The sequence below is a fragment of the Hemitrygon akajei genome, chromosome 22 (genome assembly GCF_048418815.1).
Source record: "Hemitrygon akajei chromosome 22, sHemAka1.3, whole genome shotgun sequence".
NCBI classification, from domain to species: domain Eukaryota; kingdom Metazoa; phylum Chordata; class Chondrichthyes; order Myliobatiformes; family Dasyatidae; genus Hemitrygon; species Hemitrygon akajei.
Genome location: NC_133145.1, coordinates 62,294,864 through 62,313,995, shown reverse-complemented (window position 1 = coordinate 62,313,995; position 19,132 = coordinate 62,294,864). Strand labels below are relative to the sequence as shown.

Genomic DNA, 19,132 nt, shown 5'->3' with positions numbered 1-19,132 from the left:
TGATTGACAAGCAGTAAAATCCAATCAGTGATTTTATCCCGACCTCAGGGCGGAGTAGGCCAGCACTTGGGGGCGGTAATGGAGGCGGGTACTGGTTCTTGATTGGCAGGCGTCCATGGGTCCGTGAAGTGATTGGTCGGTTTGGCGGAGGGTGAAAGGGCAAGGTAGATTGGCGCCATTTCTCGCTGGCCCGAAACGCTTTCGGCGCCTGTTTCAAAGAAGTTTTACCCCCGTGTCGTGGGGGTGGAACGGGGGGAGGGGGGAAAGGATCTGTCTCAGCCGAAATCTCATCTTAAAACATGTCGTCCATGAAAAATGAGTCTTGAATTCAACTGACGGCGTTTCCTTTTTATTCTAACGGCCAACAGAGGAGGCTTCTCCTCGGTGGGCCCAGCTGTCGCCGTAAATGTGAGGGGGCAACGCGATGTGGGTCTACGCCCTTCCCTCCCAAGGCTCTTAAAGGTAAGCGTGTGGCTTTCCATTCCAGTTCTAATCTGTCAGTATTCGTTCGCGCCCCCTTTTTGTTCACAAAGAGGTCTCGATTCTTTGTCGTCCGTTGAAGTCGCAGCATTTGATAACTTAACACACAGCATGATACAGTTTTAATATCTGTATTTCTCACTGATTCTCGTGCTCCTAAACGGATAATCGCGTTACACTTGTCATATGCTCTTGGCTTTTACTCTGCAGGTTTCTAAAGTGACAAGGGGGAGAAGATTGCTGATATGGTTGGGATTCTTGCTATGGCCGATACAGTGGAGGAATATGATCTTGTGAGAATCTATTATTTTGTTGATCTTTATGAAAAATATCCTTAAGTGTTCTAGGTTATAGTGTATTTTATATTTTTGAACGTAGTATTATTAATATTGCCTGTTTATTACACGGTAGAATTACCTGCAATGGGTACTTAAGTATGGATAAAATGTCATCAATGATGCCTGTCCAAGATCCTCCTTATCCATTGACAGGATAAGTGATCCACTGTCAGCATTCTTTCCCAAGCCAACATCCCTAGCACACCGTATTGGACTGGAAAGAACATGAACGTTAGATGGTCAGGCTTAAATGCTTAACACCAGGTTCCCAAAACAGGCACTTTGTTCTATGCTCCTTCGTCAAGGTAAACAGAAGAAACAATTTGACAATTCCCAGTACTGCCTTAGAAAATTACTTAACATACCCACTGACGTCCAAAGATGTTTAAAATGGAAAATTAGTATTTGGGGTGACACTGAGGAACTTGAGTCCATGTCTTAGGGGTACAAAGAGATCCAAGTAAATGATAAAAGGAGCACACTACCTGACGAAGGGTCTCGACCTGAAATGACTGCTCCTTTCAACGGATGCTGCCCAACCTGCTGAGTTCATCCAGCTTTTTTGTACGTCTTGATTTGACCACAGCATCTGCAGTGCACTTTGTGTGTACACTACCAAACTTTCTCCCTACCCATCCTGTCAAACACCTGCACCCGTCTGTGCCAGAGTCTCTTGTCTGCCTCATCCACTTCAGAGTCTGTGTAAATTATCATTTGTGCGGGAAAGGGAACTTTATGTGAATATGTTTACATTTGGATTTATTGCTTTACTAATATAAACAATTGAGCAAGTTAACAGAAATAAGTAACTAGAATGTGGGATTTCCCTGTCAGAGCAAAAGTTTTACATTTTTGGATCATGTGCTGTTCTAATTATCAACTGGACAGTAACTTTCTGTTAACAATATTGCTGATCAAGGTGATGAAATGTGCTGTTAAATATTACAATTTATTAGTGTTAATGTTTATTTTGCAGCCCTGTAAGAAGCAGAGGAAAGATGTTGAGGATTCCCCCACGAACACAATCACAAGCTACTTTTCACCAGTTTCCAAATCGATTGACACAACCTCCCCATCACCCAAATCCAGCAACATACTCGATTACTTCAAGAAAACTCAAAGTGGGCAACACACTGCTTCACACTCTGTTGAACGGGAAGGAAAGAATTCCGCAGGATTATCTGTGAGCAACAGTAAGGAATTAACTCCAAAGAGGCAACGATCCAGTAAAAGGGTTAATTTAAACAACAGACTCTCGGCCTCAGATTGCAATGAGGTGGTTGAAATAAGCGATACCAGTAACTTGAGTACTGCAGAACTGGACGGCGTGAGGTCCATGGTTGGGGTTCTTGGCAGTGATACAGCAGCACTGATTGCTCAGCTCTGTGCACAGAGTGAGGAGCTGTTTGAAGACAACAAAGATGACGTTTCCATTGATCTTGATACCACAGCACGAAGGAAAACAGCAACTGGAATCAAAAAGGGAATAGAAAGTACCAACTATTTATGTAGCAACCCATTGAAGAAAACGCGGAAGAAAAGGGTTAGAAGGAAAGAGGTGGGTTCTTCTGGACAATCAGATGTTGAGAGTAAGACTAAGCAAGATTGCTGTAATGAAGGTTCTGTGGCTTCCCAGATTGTGGTAATTGAAGATGAGGGAACACATCTCAGTGAGGAAAATGTAGAGCCAACTGCTGAAGAGACAAGTTCCCTGAACAATAGCACTGTTACTGTATCATATGAGGAATTTATGAAGAACCAAGAGAGTACAAAGGCTTTGGCTGAGAAAGGAGCTGGGATCCAATCTGAAACAGTCCAGGGTGTCAGCCTCAGAGAAAGCACAAATTTAACAGTCCCTCAGCAAGTATCTCCCAAAACCATGACTGTCCACGTCCAAGTTCACACTAATGATGTGTGTACCTTGCCTCGCACTTCCAAAGTAAAACAGAAGAAGATAGCATCAATCTTTCTGCGTAAAAAAATGGACCCTGAAGATGAGGTTGCTGAAATCCAAGAAGCTGGCCCACATTCTGCTGAGGGTTCTGACCCAGGTCCCCCCAGAAGATCCAATGTTGTGATAGCAGAGGAAGAGCTGGAGCTGTCTGTGTTGGACACAGCTGAGAAATCTCCTGTGAAGACCAAATGCAGCCGTGCTGAAAGGGACCAGTTTATGAGTGCTTTCAGGCAACCACTCACTGCAGAGCTGGTGAAAAATGGGGTCAAGAAGGTGGTGCGGAAGCCAAGGGGCTCAAAGGAAGGATTAGCAGCACCAAGTCTGGCAGCAGAGGAAGGTAGTGACAAGCCCAGCCAAGAGAAGGAAAATGAGGAATCTGTCCAGTTTGCAATGTCAACCCAAGCCAGCAAAGATTGTAGGGTGAACGTAAAAGACTCTGGAAGCATGAAAAAGAAAAAAAGAAAAAGCAGGAAATGTCCCCAGGACAATGGGAAAGCAGACTGTATAAATTTAGTTGATAATGAAGGGGAGCAAGCTGATTCCAATGTGAAAATATCTGAAGAGTACGCTGCAAACCCAAAACCATCGATGCATATTGATCCAGCAACAACCCGATCGAATGAAACCTGCAGAATTACGCGGCAAAGCCTTAGACAGCAAAGAGATACTTGTGTCTATGGCCTGACTCCAAGTAAGCCTATTGCAGTGGATAGTCTGGGTACCCCAGTCCATGTGTCAACACCAAAGCGCGCACATTGGTCTTCAGAAGAAAACAGCCTCTACAAAGCAGAAATGCTTCCTGCCACCCCTAATCAAAGTCCTTTCAGGTAAAGTGTTTTACATTAGACAGACAGACATACTTTATTGATCCCGAAGGAAATTGGGTTAGAACTAGGGACAACCTATCAAGTGTGCTCTGCTATTCAATGAGATCATGGCTAATCTGGTTGTGGATTCAGCTCCACCTACCTGCCTTTTCCCCAGATCCCTTAATTCCCTGCAGTGCAAAAACTTTCCAAATATTAACTTCTATCTTAACTTTCCAAATATTTACATCATCATGGTCTTGACTGTATCTCTCTGAAAGATTATACTGCTTTGGAGTAATTTGATATTAAGAGATTCCTTTGGTTGGCATGGATGAGTTGGACCTAAGGGCCTGATTCTATGCTGTATAGTTTTATTGTAAATCCTGTTGACAGCTGCAGCTATGTTATAGCAAATTAGAATTTCTTTAATGCTGATGGAGGCATAGAATTAGTGTTTTTTAAAAAAAAAAATGTGACATAGGAGCAGAGTTAGGCTGTTTGGCCCATTGTGCCAATCCATCATGACTGATTTATTATCTCCACCATCCCTCATTCTCCTGCCTTCTCCCTGTAGCCTTTGATGGCCTTGCTAATCAAGAACTTATCAACCGTTGCTTTAAGTACACCCAATGATTTAATCTCCACAGCCATCAAGAACCTGTCAACCTCTAAATATACCTGATGACATCACCTCATCTGATTCCCTACTCTCTGGCTAAAGAAATCCCTCCTCATCTCCATTCTAAAAGGCGTCCTTGTGTTGTGAGGTTGTGCCCCTGGTCTTTGAGTCCCTCAGTATAGAAAACATCCTCTCCGCATCCACTCTATCTTGGCCTTTCGATGTTTGATAGGTTTCATTGAGATTCCCCCACCCCGTTCTTCTAAGAATTAGGATTGCAAGGAAGAAGATATTGTAGGAGCAGTGTATTTTTGATTGAAAGTTGTTATTATTAACTATTATTTTCCAGACATGGCATTGATGGAAATGAATGTAGGTTTTTATAAAACTGATTAAGTCTGTATACAGGCACTACAGTGCTGCTTAACCTGCTGGCTGGGGTCTTTATTTATACTGAATTTCAGTTGTTGCAGTCTCTTGCATCTTGAAGCAATGTATTTTAGTTAATAAATTTGAAGTTGAGTTTTCTTTATGGCTTTGTAATTGGGGAGGAAGCTGAGGCAATGATCACTTGTGGAGTACTGATGATAGTGTTATCATCGAATGGCTGAACAAACTTAAGGGGCCAAATGGCTTCGACATTTTCCTATGTACATTGGGTTCAGGTTAATCGGGACATTGGTTAATCAGGGAAGCTGTTTACTTGGAACAAAAACTGATCAAGAAAGTCTCCTGGATTCCCTTTGTTTATTTGGGACACTATGCCGCTTAATTGGGGCAACTAGAGTCAGACATGTGTACCAGTGTGGCTATTAGACACTACACCATGCTTAGTATGAACAGTTTTAAATAGTATCAGTTGCTTGTGTTTTGTTAACCATTTGGGCCGACGGATGCTGATACAAAAAGCGATGATTTTTGATAATTTAATTTTTGTTTTGACTTATTAAAATTTCAGACCCTTGCCGAGATGCCATGAAAAGATTCAAAAGCGCACCACGGTATAAACTATCCTGTTAATAACTATTGCAAGCTAATACAATTTTATAGTACTGTAATATTTAAAGCAGGGGGTTGATAGGTTCTTGATTATGGAGAGAAAGCAGGAGAATGGGGTTGAGAGGGATAATAAATCAGCCACGATGGAATGGCGGAGCAGACTTGATGGGCCGAATGGCCTAATACTGTTCCTATGTCTTAAGATTTTATGTTTTTTTTGGAAGGTTAGGTTACAGCTTCTTTCCACAGGCCATAAGTCTTCTGAACACCCTGCTACCGCCCAGTACACATTATTTACGACAGTGCCAGACAGTTGTATAGGCACTTTGTTAATTTGTACATCTACAGAATATTTTTATTTTCGATTGATATTATTCTGCTAATATTTTATGCGCTGTCTGTACTGTCTTTTGTACCTTTGTCCCAGAGGAACGATGTTTTGTTTAGCTGTTTACACGTGTGTGATTGGATGACCGTAAACTTAAATGCTTGAAGAGAGCGTTCACTGGCATAGACCAGTTGAGCTAAATGACTTGTTTCTGTGTGGTAAATACTGTGCACTTTCATAGAAGGCTTGGGCTTATTTACACAAATATTGGAGCTCTGGTATGAAGCATGAGTATAGTGGTGAACGAGTTTTTGAATAATTTATGTGTTGGTTTTTCAGAATGAAGTTTACGCGGCTCTCTCAGTCGAACAGTGCTGAAGGAGTCAGAGGAGTGGATGAGAATTTGGATTTTACCCCCAAGAGCAACCAGGTGTTTGTAGTTTTTGCACAAACATAGTTTTAATGTTATGGTCTATGTAGACAACAATGTGCGCAAATGTGAACTATGCTGCAACCTTTGACACTTGTCCTTTAAGACTCACTTTGATTCAGCCTGCGTGAAATGATACATCAAAATATGGTTAGATTTTTAGAATTATGATTATTATTTTCAGAATGTTAGAGTAGTTATTATGCGTCCACGGTTAGATAGGCACAATCAGCCTTTTAGCAGTAGAGTGTAACCCAATCAGGGTTAGTCTGATATAGGATTGGTATGCAGCTGCCACCACCAGACCATGTGCTCGGTTTGCTTGTTTTGTGCTTGTGAATTCCATTTTATTTGATCTGTTGTATCACTGTATATCACTCACTCTACTTAGCAGATTGTGAGAGATTAGCTTCACTTGTCAAGTGTACTGCACATCCAAACATACAGTGAAATGCATCGTTTGCATCAATGACCAACACAGTCCGAGACCTGCTTCATGCTTCCAGAGCCAATGTAGTGTGTCTAGAACTTACTAACCCTAACCTGATACAGTATAGTGCAAAAGTCTTAGGCACATATATATGGCTAGGACTTCTGCATAGTATCTGTAGTAATTTTATGTTTTACACTGTACTACTACAGCTGAAAAAAACTAATTTCATTACATATACACCTAAGATTTTTGCATAGTCTCTTGTATGTTTTTGGAATGCAGGAGAAAACCAGAGTACCTGGAGGAAACTCACATGGTCACGGGGAGAACATACAAATTCCTTGTAGTCAGTGGTGAGAATTGAACCTCAATCTCAGGATACACAAAATGCTATTCTACTGCATGATTGTGGTTTCAGGTCCACTGGAAATTTGAAGATATTATTCAAATAATAGTTTACAGCACAGTTGAATTCTGAACTGAGAGAAGTTTTGCTTTTGGATATGACATTAAACTAAAACCATGCCTGTGTTCTCAGGTGGACACACCTTGGGGTAGGAAGCTATCCGCATTGCCTTTACTAATATGCTTTTCTCAATAAAAGGCAGATTATATGGACAGTGCAATATTACTATTTGTGAGAGGCATCCTGTGCACTATTGGCTGGCATGCCTTTGTGTGGTACAGATTAAAGCAACTCCATTAAAGTTTCCTGAGGTAGTAATAGATAAAGTTTCATTGTGAAAACTTCTCATTTGTATTTTTCTAATTGTTAATATATTCCATTATCAAACAGGTATACAGATCCAAGAACTTGGCTGAAGCAAAGAGAGTGGTTGAAGACGCCAAAGCACAGAACAAGTGCAGGAATAATCCTGAAACCATTACACCACTGAGGCGGTCGACGCGACAGCAAGCCAGAAATGATGGAAAATCTCCTGGGACTGAGGTACTAATGTAGCAAGGGACAAAATTGGTCTTCATGAAGATCACCGTGGTCATCTATACATGGAGCTGAAAGAGAATGGGGAGATCTTAAGTGGAATTTTTGCATCTGTATTTACCCAGGAGGCAGACATAGAGTCTATAAAACTGAGGCGAAACAACAGTGAGATCTTGGACTAGATACAGATTACAGAGAAAGAGATGCTTTTGGTCTTGAGGCAATTTAGGATGTATAAGTCCCCAGGGCCTAACAAGGTGTTTCCTCATACCTTTTGTGAGGCTGATTCAGAAATTGCAGGGGCCCCATTTTAAAAATTTTTAGATAAGCCAGAGAATTGGAAGACAATTTACATGTACATCGAAACATACAATGATTTGTGTTATTTGCATTAACAAAAAAAAGAGAATTGTGCTACGGCAGCCCTCAAGTGTCGCCATGCTTCTGGTGCCCAGCGGGGAGAATGTTGTTCTGTTATTCAAGAAAGGCTCTAGGAATAGTCCAGGAAATTATAGGCTGGTGAGTCTGACATCAGAAGTAAATAAATTACTGGAAGGTATTCTAAGGAACCAGATTTCAGTCTTCAAATTTTAAATTGAAAATTGACACTGTTTTCCCCCCTAAATATTTTGATTCCTGTCACACTGATTCCAGTCAGACACATGTAATATCACTTGAGATAAATATATTTTTAAAGATTGAAGACCTGCTTTAATCGTCTGACTAGCTTAAAAACATACGGTCAAATGTGCCATTTATAACTACGACCAACAGTCCAAGGATGTGCTGGGGTTAAACCACAAGAGTGGCCATGCTTCTGGCACCAACTTAGCATTCTCATACTCACTAACCCTAACTCGTACGTCTTTGAGAATGTGGGTTTCCTGAGCAGCCAGAGGAATCCTGTCTGGTTATGGGGAGACTACAAACTCCGTACAGACAGAGATGGGAATTGAACCCCAGCCCCAATGTAAAGTGATTCGCTAGCTGCTGCACTAATGTGCTACCCTAAGCTGTAGGTTTCTACGTAAATAGTGCTGACATGGTAGGACAGAGTCGAAGAAATTTTGGAAATAATTCTGGGAAGCGAGTCCATTCCTTAAATACATGGTTCTTATTTTATAATTCTTATTACATTATGACATACCTTAAGCCATCTAGACTCTGCTGGTTCTCAGAGCAACCAATTCTTGTACTTACTTTTCCTGTAACCTGTGTCCTGAAAGTGACCATTAACACCACCTGATTTTCCTGCAACTGATCTCTGCTAAGGGAATCTGGTGGCCAGTTAACCTACAAATAAGCAGACCTTCAGGAAATGGGAAGAAGCCAGAGCACCCAGGTCACAGAGAGAACGTATAAACTCAGGTCAAACAACTCCAGAGGTAAGAATTGAACTCGGGTCACTGAACCTGTGAGGCAGCAGAACTACGTGGCCATGCTGTTTCATGCTCTTCAAGTATTTTGGTAGCATGATAGCATAGTGGTTAACGCAGTACTTTACAGCGCCGGTTGTAAGATGAGAGTTCAATTTCCACCGCTGTCTGTAAAGAGTTTGTATGTTTTCCCTGTGGTTGTGTAGGTTTCCTCCCAAATTCCAAAGAGGTTCGGGTTAGTGTCAGTGAGTTGTGGGCATGCTCTGTTGGTGCCGGAAGTATGGCGACACTTAAAGGCTGCCCCAGTACAATCCTCGTTCTTTTTTTGTCGTTAATGCAATTCACCGTATGTTTCGAAGTACATGTGATAAGTAAGCTCATCTTTAAAATCCTTGTGACAAATTTCATTTTTAAGTTAATATTTGTAGTATTTAGCTTATTGCTGAGATTCCCAAATGCTGATTATCACAAAGAAGAAAATACTGTGGGTGAATACAGCTCAGTGGAGTGCAGTTTTCATATAGATATACCGATCACTCTCAGGTGTATCAGTAATTTTAGTGACACCATATTCTTATCACTTCCTTTTTTTTCAGAACCTTTCAGTTAACTTGAATTCAAGTACAGAAAGCAACTCATCGTGTAAAATTCTAAATGAAAAGAAGCCCAAGAAACTGACAAATTTGAGTGACGTGTTAGGGAAGAGTTTGGGTGCACCAGCAGCCAAGAACACAACAGGTTAGTGCATGTAATCTGTTACTCTTCACGGTGTTACTTTTTCATGCACTCCCTTCCTTGTGGAACATCCTTTGTGGTAATTTATTGAGGGTCAGCTTCGTATGTATCCGTGGGTGTTACATTTATATAAAACCATAACATAAATCCTTACAATTCAGACTGAATGAATGGAGCTGATGTTCTTGGAGGAATGGAATTGAAAAGTGGCGTAAGTGTGATTGGAGTCTGGCTAGTACAGATTCAAAGTTTGTCCACAAGAAAAGATTATGAGAAACTAAGTGAACTCTCATTAAAAAAAATGTAAAAGTTTGCAAAAGTAGATTGACTTGCACTGAAATGGTAAAGATCAGACGTTGTCCCATTAACTGCTCTTCAAATTCTTAAAGCAGATCTCATTTTATTTCATCCCACTAATTTTAGTTCCATTCTTCTTGGCGTTAATCTATTTTTACAATTTTAATTTTAAATTAAGGATGTGAAAGAATGAGAGAGTCCAGAAAATGTTTACAAGAAAAATTTTTGGGTTGAGGGATGAGTTGTAAGGATGAATTAGTGAATCTGGATCCTTTTTTCTTTAAAGAGAAGGCCAAGGAGAGATTTGATAGAAGTATATAAAGTCAGAAGGGGTCTGAGTTGAGAATAGTGGGTGGAGGGATCACAGACTAGAGCAGGGGTTCCCAACCTTTTTTATGCCATGGACTCCTACCATTAACTGAGGGTTCTGTGGACCCCAGGTTGGAAACCCCAACACTAGAAGTATATAATATATGGGAAGCGAGTTAATTAGTGTCACGAGGAAGAGCTTTTACCCAGTGTGTGGTGCAATATGAGTTATACTGTTGCAGCTCTGGTGGAGACACACTCCATTGTGGCCTTCAAGAGAGAACGACCTGGGGAGATGGGACTGAAGAATAACAATGGTACATCCAGCCTTGGTGCAATGGGCCAACTGGCCTCCTTCTGTGCTATAGCTACTCTAAAATTACTGCCAGACGTCCCTGTTTCTAAATTCGTAGCATGAGTCAAATGTCACAGCACAACTGTTCGTAAATTGAATGGGGGATGTTGTTAATTTCTCCCCATTTACAACTGTGTTGTGATTGTGAGTTTTTCCCATTTGTTGTATTCAAAAATGTGGTTTTAATTGTTTGGGTAACTGGTTTGATTATGATTTTTGTTTTGATTTAGAAGACATCAAAGTTGCTTCCATATTTTTAGCTAAAAAGGTGGTCAAAGCTCACCCGTTGGAACCTATCACTATTGATGAGAGCAGGTAAGTGCATTTATTCGCTCTGTGTGTACCTTTTCCCTAGACAGCAGGAGGTGGCCATTTACTCCATTATTCCTACACTAATACATTAGAAAAAATATTACTCAATTAGCCCCATTTAGCAAAACCAGGGTGGGGCTAACAATTTATTTCCTTTTTAAACTAATTTTTCCAATTCTCTTAAAAAGTTGCTATTGAATCTATTTTATACCTTCTTTCAGGTAATGCATTCCAGAGCAGCCTTATTTATGTGCAAATAATTCTGGAGAAATTGCATTTCCAGCATTTTGAAAGATGACTTTTATTTGTCACATGTACGTACATTGTGACATCAAAACATAGGGAAATGTGTTGTTTGTGTCAAATCAAAACAGCGAGGATTGTGCTGGGCCACCCGCAAGCGTTGCCACACTTCCAGTGTCAACATAGAATGTCCGCAACTCACTGGCCTTAACCCATACAGGCGGCAGCAGGAATTGAACCCTGAGTGGTGCTGTAAAGAATTTTGCTAACTGATATTTCACTCTACCTGCAGGATACTGGTTATATTTGCAAACCATGCCATTACAGTACAATATTATATTTTGTACTATACTTCACTGGGAATAGTGTGTACAGTTCTAGTCACCTCATTATAGGAAGCATGTGGAAGCTTTAGAGAGGGTGCAGAGGAGATTTACCAGGAGGTTGTCTGGATTAAAGAGCACGTTTTATGAAGACAGGTTGAACAACTTATGACTATTCTCTTTGGAATAAAAAAGGATGAGATGTGGCTTGATAGAGGTGTACAAGATGATGAGAGTGGACAGCCAGAGACTTCCTTCCCAGGGTGGAAATGGCTGATACAAAGGAGCATAACTTTAAGATATAAGAAGGACAGTTGTAGGGGGATGATGTCAGAGATAGGTTTTTTCACGGGGGGGGTGGTGAGTGAGTGGAACATTCTGCTAGGGATGGTGGTAGAGGCAGATACCTTAAGGATATTTAGTAAACTCTTACACAGGCACATGGATGACAGAAAAATAGGTAGGAAAGGAGGGTTAAGTTAATCTTAGATTAGGTTAAATGGACAGCATAAAATCATGGGACAACGGCCCTGTACTGTGCTGTAGTGCTCTATGTTCTAAAAGAATGATAAAGCAGCACCTACAGAAAGAAGCACAGTTAAAAGTTTCACTGCAGATGCTTCCTGATCTACTGAGTACTTCCAGTGTTTTCTGCAGTTTTTTTTTTACTGAAAAGAATGATGCTTATCATGAAAATGAAATCTAAATATATCAACAAGCCTCTTCTTTCTCTCTCCCCCATAGTTGTAATGGATCTGAAAATTCTCAGGACATGGAACAGTTCCGAGCTAAGCGTCAGTTTCTCATGAGTGGTTTGCCGGATTCCTTGAAAAAGCACATAGCAAAGGCGGCGGCAGCAATGGAGATCTATTCTACTGCTGGTGTTTCTTTCCAAACTGTTGTTCATGTCCAGCAAAGAAGTCAAGGTGAGAACAGAATAGTACAGCACAGGGTCAGGTTCTTCAGCCCACAATGTCTGTACCAAGCTTGATGTCAAATTAAACTAATCCCTTCTGCCTGTACATGATCCATATTCCTCCATTCCTTACACGTTCGTGCGTCTATCTGAATGCCTCTCATATCTGCTTCCACTACCGCCTCTGGCAATGCGTTCCACACACCCACCACTCTGTATAAAGAAAACCTAGCCTTACACATCTTCAAATTTTCCCCATATCATCTTAAAACTATGCCCTCTACTTTTTGACATTTCTAGATTTTAGCTGCATATGACATCTGTGCTCCTCATAACTTTATAAAGCTATCAGTTCTTTTCCACCCTTTCCCCAGCCCCACCGCAACTACAGAAAACAACCCAAATTTTTCCAACCTCTTCTGATAACTAATTCCCTCCAATCCAAACAGCATCCTGGTAAATCTTCTGAAATCTTCCCTAAATCCTCCACATCCTTCCTGTTATGGGATGATCAGAACGGCATGCAATAAATACTCCCTAGTGCCAACCTCAGACATTTAGGTTTTGAAGTTTGGGAGTGCTGCCTGGAGAAAATGCAGATTGATTTTGTTAAGGAATTGCAATAAATTGTGCAAAGTTCTGAATGTGCCACTAAAAAGATGAGAGGAATCAACATTACAGCCAAATGTCATCAAATGCTCCTCTCTCCTCCACTTTCTTATCTGCCATGTCCCTCGTTTACCCCATGCTCCTGTAACGATGTGCAGCAGATCAGAATCGTGTTTATTATCACTGGCATGTGACGTGAAATTTGTTAACTTAGCAACAGCAGTTCAATGCAATACATAATGTAGAAGAAATAAATAAAGTACAGTATACATATATTGAATAGATTAAAAATCGTGCAAAAAACGGAAATGCTATATATTTAAAAAGTGAGGTAGTGTCCAAAGTTTCAATGTCTATTTAGGAATCAGATGGCAGAGGGGAAGAAGCTGTTCCAGAATCACTGAGTGTGTCCCTTCAGGCTTCTGTATCTCCTACCTGATGGTAACAGTGAGAAAAGGGCATGCCCTGGGTGCTTAATAATGGATGCTGCCTTTCTGAGACACTGCTCCTTGATGATATTCCTGGGTACTTTGTAGGCTAATACCCAAGATGGAGCCAACTAAATTTACAATCCTCTGCAGCTTCTTGTGGTCCTGTGCAGTAAACTCCCCCTCCCCCCCCCATACCAGACAGTGATGCAGCCTGTCAGAATGCTCTCCATGATACATCTATAGAAATTTTTGAATGTATTTGTTGACATACCAAATCTCTTCAAACTCCTAATGAAGTATAGCCGCTGACTTGCCTTTTTTATAACTGCATCGATATGTTGGGACCAGGTTAGATCTCAACACCCAGGAACTTAAAACTGCTCACTCTCTCCACTTCTGATCCTCCTATGAGGATTGGTATGTGCTTCTTCATCTTACCCTTCCTGAAGTCCACAATCAGCTCTTTCATCTTACTGGCGGTGAGTGCCAGGTTGTGCTGCGATACCACTCCACTAGTTGGCATATCTCACTCCTGTATGCCCTCTCATTACCACATGAGATTCTACCAACAATGGTGGTATTGTCAGCAAATTTATAGATGGTATTTGAGCTATACCTAGCCACACAGTCATGGGTATAAAGAAAGTCGAGCAGTGGGTTAAGCACACACCTCTGAGGTGCACCGGTGTTGATCGTCAGTGAGGAGGAGATGTTATCACCAATCCACACAGATTGTGGTCTTCTGGTTAGGAAGTCGAGGATCCAATTGCAGAAGGAGGTACAGGGGCCCAGGTTCTGCAACTTCTCAATCAGGATTGTGGGTACGATGGTATTAAATGCTGAGATATATATAGTCGATGAACAGCATCCTGACATAGGTGTTTGTGTTGTCTAGGTGATCTAAAGCTGTGTGAAGAGCCATTGAGATTGCATCTGCTGTTGACCTATTGTGGCAACAGGCAAATTACAATGGATCCAGGTCCTTGCTGAGGCAGGAGTTCAGTCTCGTCATGACCAACCTCTCAAAGCAAATTAGATGTGAGTGCTACTGGGCAATAAGTCATTAAGGCAGCTCACATTATTCTTCTTAGGCACTTGTATAATTGTTGCCTTTTTGAAGCAAGTGGGAACTTCCGCCCGTAGCAGTGAGAGGTTGAAAATGTCCTTGAATACTTCCGCCAGTAGGTTGGCACAGGTTTTCAGAGCCTTACCAGGTACTCCATCTGGACCTTCCACCTTGCAAAGGTTTGATAGAACAGTTCAACTGTCTTGGTGAAGGGTCTTGGCCTGAAACACTGATGCTGCCTGACCTGCTGGCATTCGTGTGGGTCTCTGAATTTCCAGCATCTGGAGAATAAGCAATCAATGTTTTGGGCCAAGACCCTTCATCAATCCTGAAGAGTCTCAGCCCAAAACGTCGACTGTTTATTAACTTCTGTAGATGCTGAATTCCTCCAGCATTTTGTGTGTTGCTTTTTCTTAGAAAGCAAACTCTTTAAAACAAGCAACAATCTACTGACAGTTTCGAGCAAGTTGTTGCTCCAGGTACTAGAATCTGTCATCTCTTGTGTCTCCCTTTTAAAGTTAATCAGTTTTTGTTTATGTATAGTTTTTCACTGACTGTATTGTATTTTTTATTTTCCTGTAAATGCCTGTAAGAAAATGAATCTCCAGGCAGTATATGGTTACATATACATACTTTAATTTTAAAATGAATGAAACTTTTTTAAATGGCTAGATACATGATAACATTCTTTATTTACCATCAGCAATAAAGCAGGATATTCCATAATAATTTACTAACAATTCAGATTTCCTTCCTCAATATTTCTACACATATCTGTAAACCTGCCAGTAGTTACAAATGGTCAGAGATGAATATGGATGTGAAAGGCGGGTTGAACAAATGAGAAGTTTTAATTTCATTATGACATGATGTAATATAATCTCACATACTCTTGGCTTGTTGTAAACAGACATGCCCTGCATTGGAATGCTTTGGTATTTCATAAAATAGTGTCTCTAATTTTCTAAGCGGTTTGTTTTTATCATCCAGCATCACTACTGTGGGACCTACCATGGCCCAGTTGTGTGATTCTGAAGCAGTTTCAGGATGTGAGTGGTAGAATGGAAGGAATTCTGAAATCCTCCCTTTCTCTTGGCGACTTCTCTGAAGTGAATTACACAGCTCCCACAGCAGCACCTTGGGTTGGGGTAAGTGTGGCTTTTAATAGTTTTAATTTGTTGTCATGATGTTTGATTACTGTGCAGTTCAGTTGCTAGTTTGCAATGTTGTACGTGACTCCAGAAAAAGTGTTTTCAATAAGGATGGAGAAGTGAACTCGCCTTTTGCACATCGGTTGTTTATCAATATTTGATTCTGTATAGTTTTTCATAAATTCTACTGTATTTCTATTTTTTCATGTAAGTGCCCACAAGGAAAATGAATCTCTAGGGTGACGTAAGTGGCCACTTTATTAGATACACCAAAACACCAGCTTGTTAATGCAAATATCTAATCAGTTAATCAAGTGGCAGCAACTCAATGCACAAAAATATGCAGACGTGGTCAAAAGGTTCAGTTGTTGTTCAGACCATATATCAGAATGGGGAAGAAATGTGACCGAAGTGACTTTGACTGTGGAGTGATTGTTGATGCCAGGCAGGGTGGTTTGAGTATTTCCTGGGATTTTCATGCACAACAATCTCCAAAGTTTACAGAGAATGGTGTGGGAAAGCAAGAAACAGCCAATGAGTGGCATTTCTGTGGGTGAAAACGCCTCGCTATTGAGAGGTCAGAGGAGAATGGGACCGTTTTAAGACAGGAAGATGACAGTAATTCAAGTAACCAAACATTACAAAAGTGGTGTGCAGAAGAGCATCTCTGAATGCACATGTTGAACCTTGAAGTGGATGGGCTACAGTAGCAGGAGACCGTGAACATGCACTCAGTGGCCACTTTATTAGATACAGGAGTTACCTAATAAAGTAGCCAGAGTGCACACATACTTTGATAATAGATTTACTTTGAACTTGAATGGAGGATGGACCAGCATACTGGGCCAATTCAGAACAGGAGCAGAGACTCTACGAGTCTGGTGGCCAGTGCCATTGTTCTTCGAGTCTGTGGTGGCCAGTGCTATCATGTTTGCTGTTGTGTGCTGGGGCAGCAGGCTGAGGGTAGCAGACACCAACAGAATCAACAAACCCATTTGTAAGGCCAGTGATGTTGTGGGGGTGGAACTGGGCTCTCTGATAGTGGTGTCTGAAAAGAGGATGCTATCCAAGTTGCATGCCATCTTGGACAGTGTCTCCCATCCACTCCATAATGTACTGGTTAGGCAAGGAGTACATTCAGCCAGAGACTCATTCCACTGAGATGCAACACTGAGCGTCATAGGAAGTCATTCCTGCCTGTGGCCATCAAACTTTACAACTCCTCCCTCAGAGTGTCAGACTCCCTGAGCCAATCGGCTGGTCCTGGACTTACTTCCACTTGGAATAACTTACTTACTTATTATTTAATTATTTATGGTTTTATATTGCTATATTTCTACACTATTCTTGGTTGGTGCAACTGTAATGAAACCCAATTTCCCTCGGGATCAATAAAGTATGTCTGTCTGTCTGATATTATCCAATGTTGGTGTCAGTCTTGGCTCAGTGGTAGTGGTCACTGTTCAAATTTCCCACGAGTTTTGAAAAGGCTCAAAACTTTCCATATTTCCGAGAGATTTGAGCAAATAATTTAAAATAATGTTTTTTTGCAGTAAATAGGTTTATTATTGTCACATGTACCGAGATACAGGGTAAAACTTTGTTTTGCATACCATCTTTCAGTTGGAGGCTGAAGACAGCCTGTCCAGTTAATCTGTTTTTTCACTCTCTCTGATTTATCATCAAACTTGGTTTTATGCCATGGATTCCGATCTTCTAACCGGTTATTTAACACTTTATACATTCCCACATGTTAGACTAACTCTGTCCTTTGCAAAACAAGATTTGTTTCCAGGAATAATATCACAAGCATTGTTATTATTACTTAGTTCCCATTGTAAGGAGTTTTCACTCTGCAATGGCTATAAATTACAGCAACTGACTGATGCACACCAGATGCTCACCCTTTTCTCTTTTTAATTAACCAGCTTAATATTAATTGTCAAAACTCATCATGATTTCCCAAAGGAGGTGCAACCCTCAGAGCTACTGGTTCATTCTGAAGCCACCATGAGGGACATACAGAATACACTTGGATCAATCCCAGTAGTGCATTATTGTTGATCAAGTCAGTGGTGTCACAATACTGCATGAAATGATCATGGGTGTTACCGCAATAAAGTTCATTATTAAGGATGTACTCTTGGGAGTCAGTGACATTATAATGAAAACTCATAAATCAAACTCTCGTTAAGTTATTTTTGTCTGTCTGTCTGATTGACATGCAGCGTGGAATAGGCCTTCCCTGCCCTCTGAGCCACGCCACCCAACAATCCCTGATTTAATCCTAGCCCAATCACAGGACAATTTACAATGACCAATCGACCTACCAACCAGTAGGTTGTGGGGGGAACCCACACAGCCACAGGGAGAACATACAACTTACAGGCAGCAGGGATTGAACCCAGGTTGCTGGTACTGAAAAGTGTTTTGCTCACCACTATGTTACTGTGCTGCCCCAAGAATCAAGAATACCTGTGAAAGGTACTGTAGTGCTGGTCAGAGTGCATTTATGTTCAGGGTAAATATCCTATCAAAGTACATTTATGTCACTACGTACCACCTTGAGATTCATTTTCTTGCTGGCATTTACAGTAGAACAAAGAAATACAATAGAATCAATGATGAACTACACAGAGAATCAATGACAAGCAACCAATGAGCCACAGAAGATGAACTGCAAATACAAAAAAACCTTAGTAAGACAAAATAAGTAACACTGAGAAAGCAAGTTACAGAGTCTTTGAAAATTAGTTCATAGGTTGCGTTCAGTGAAGTATTTGTCCTTCAACCAACATGATCGTAAAATAGCTACATCAGCAACCACATTGGTGCTACTTCCTGCACCCACGCAGAGCTCATCGACTTCATCAACTTTACCTCTAACTTCCACCCTACCTTCAAATTTACCTGGCCCATTTCTGACACTGCCCTCTCCTTTCTTGATCTCTCTGTCTATCTCTGTGGGTTTATAATAGATATTAGTAGATAAAGCTGTCTCCAGACTCCCACAACTACCTGGACTATACCTCTTCCCACCCTGTTACTTGTAAAAATGCCATTCCCATCTCTCAAATCCTTCTTCTCCACATCTACCCTCAGGATGAAGCTTTTCATTCCAGAACTAAGGAGCTGTCTTTCTTCTTTAAAGGAAGGGGCTTCCCTTCCTCCACCATCAATGCTGCCCTCAACTGCATCTCTTCCATTTCATGCACGTTTGCTCTCACCCTATCCTCACCTACTACTCCACCGGCCTCCATATCCAGCACATAATCTTCCGTAACTTCTGCCACTTCCAACAGGATTTCACCACCAAGCATCTTTCCCTCACCCCCACTTTCTGCAGAGATGCTCCCTGTGCGACTCCATTATCCATTTGTCCCTCACCACTGATCTCCCTTCTGACGCTTATCCTTGCAAGTGGAACGGGTGCTACACCCACCCCTATACCACCTCCTTTGCTACTATTCAGGACCCCAAACAGTCCTTCCAGGTGAGATGACACTTTACTTGTGAGTCTGTTGGGGTCAGCTACTGTATCCAGTGCTCCCAGTGTGGCCTCCTGTATATTGGTGAGACCCAACATAGATTGGGAGTGCTTCGTCGAGCATTTATGCTCCATATCCCAGAAAAAGCGGGATCTCCCAGTGGCAACAAATTTTAATTCCACTTCCCA

At 41.2% G+C, this 19,132-nt stretch overlaps 1 protein-coding gene across 1 annotated transcript in view; it reads left to right on the top strand.

Annotated features, from left to right (window-relative positions):
- The first annotated feature begins 179 nt into the window (after positions 1-179).
- atad5a (ATPase family AAA domain containing 5a) overlaps positions 180-19,132 on the top strand; it is a 59,262-nt gene continuing 40,309 nt past the window's right edge. Inside the window, 9 exon segments of the mRNA XM_073026450.1 lie at positions 180-462; positions 691-773; positions 1,795-3,599; positions 5,867-5,957; positions 7,187-7,339; positions 9,306-9,447; positions 10,636-10,720; positions 12,028-12,209; positions 15,296-15,453. Of these exon segments, the coding sequence (XP_072882551.1) occupies positions 726-773; positions 1,795-3,599; positions 5,867-5,957; positions 7,187-7,339; positions 9,306-9,447; positions 10,636-10,720; positions 12,028-12,209; positions 15,296-15,453 (2,664 nt within the window). The 5' untranslated portion in view covers positions 180-462; positions 691-725.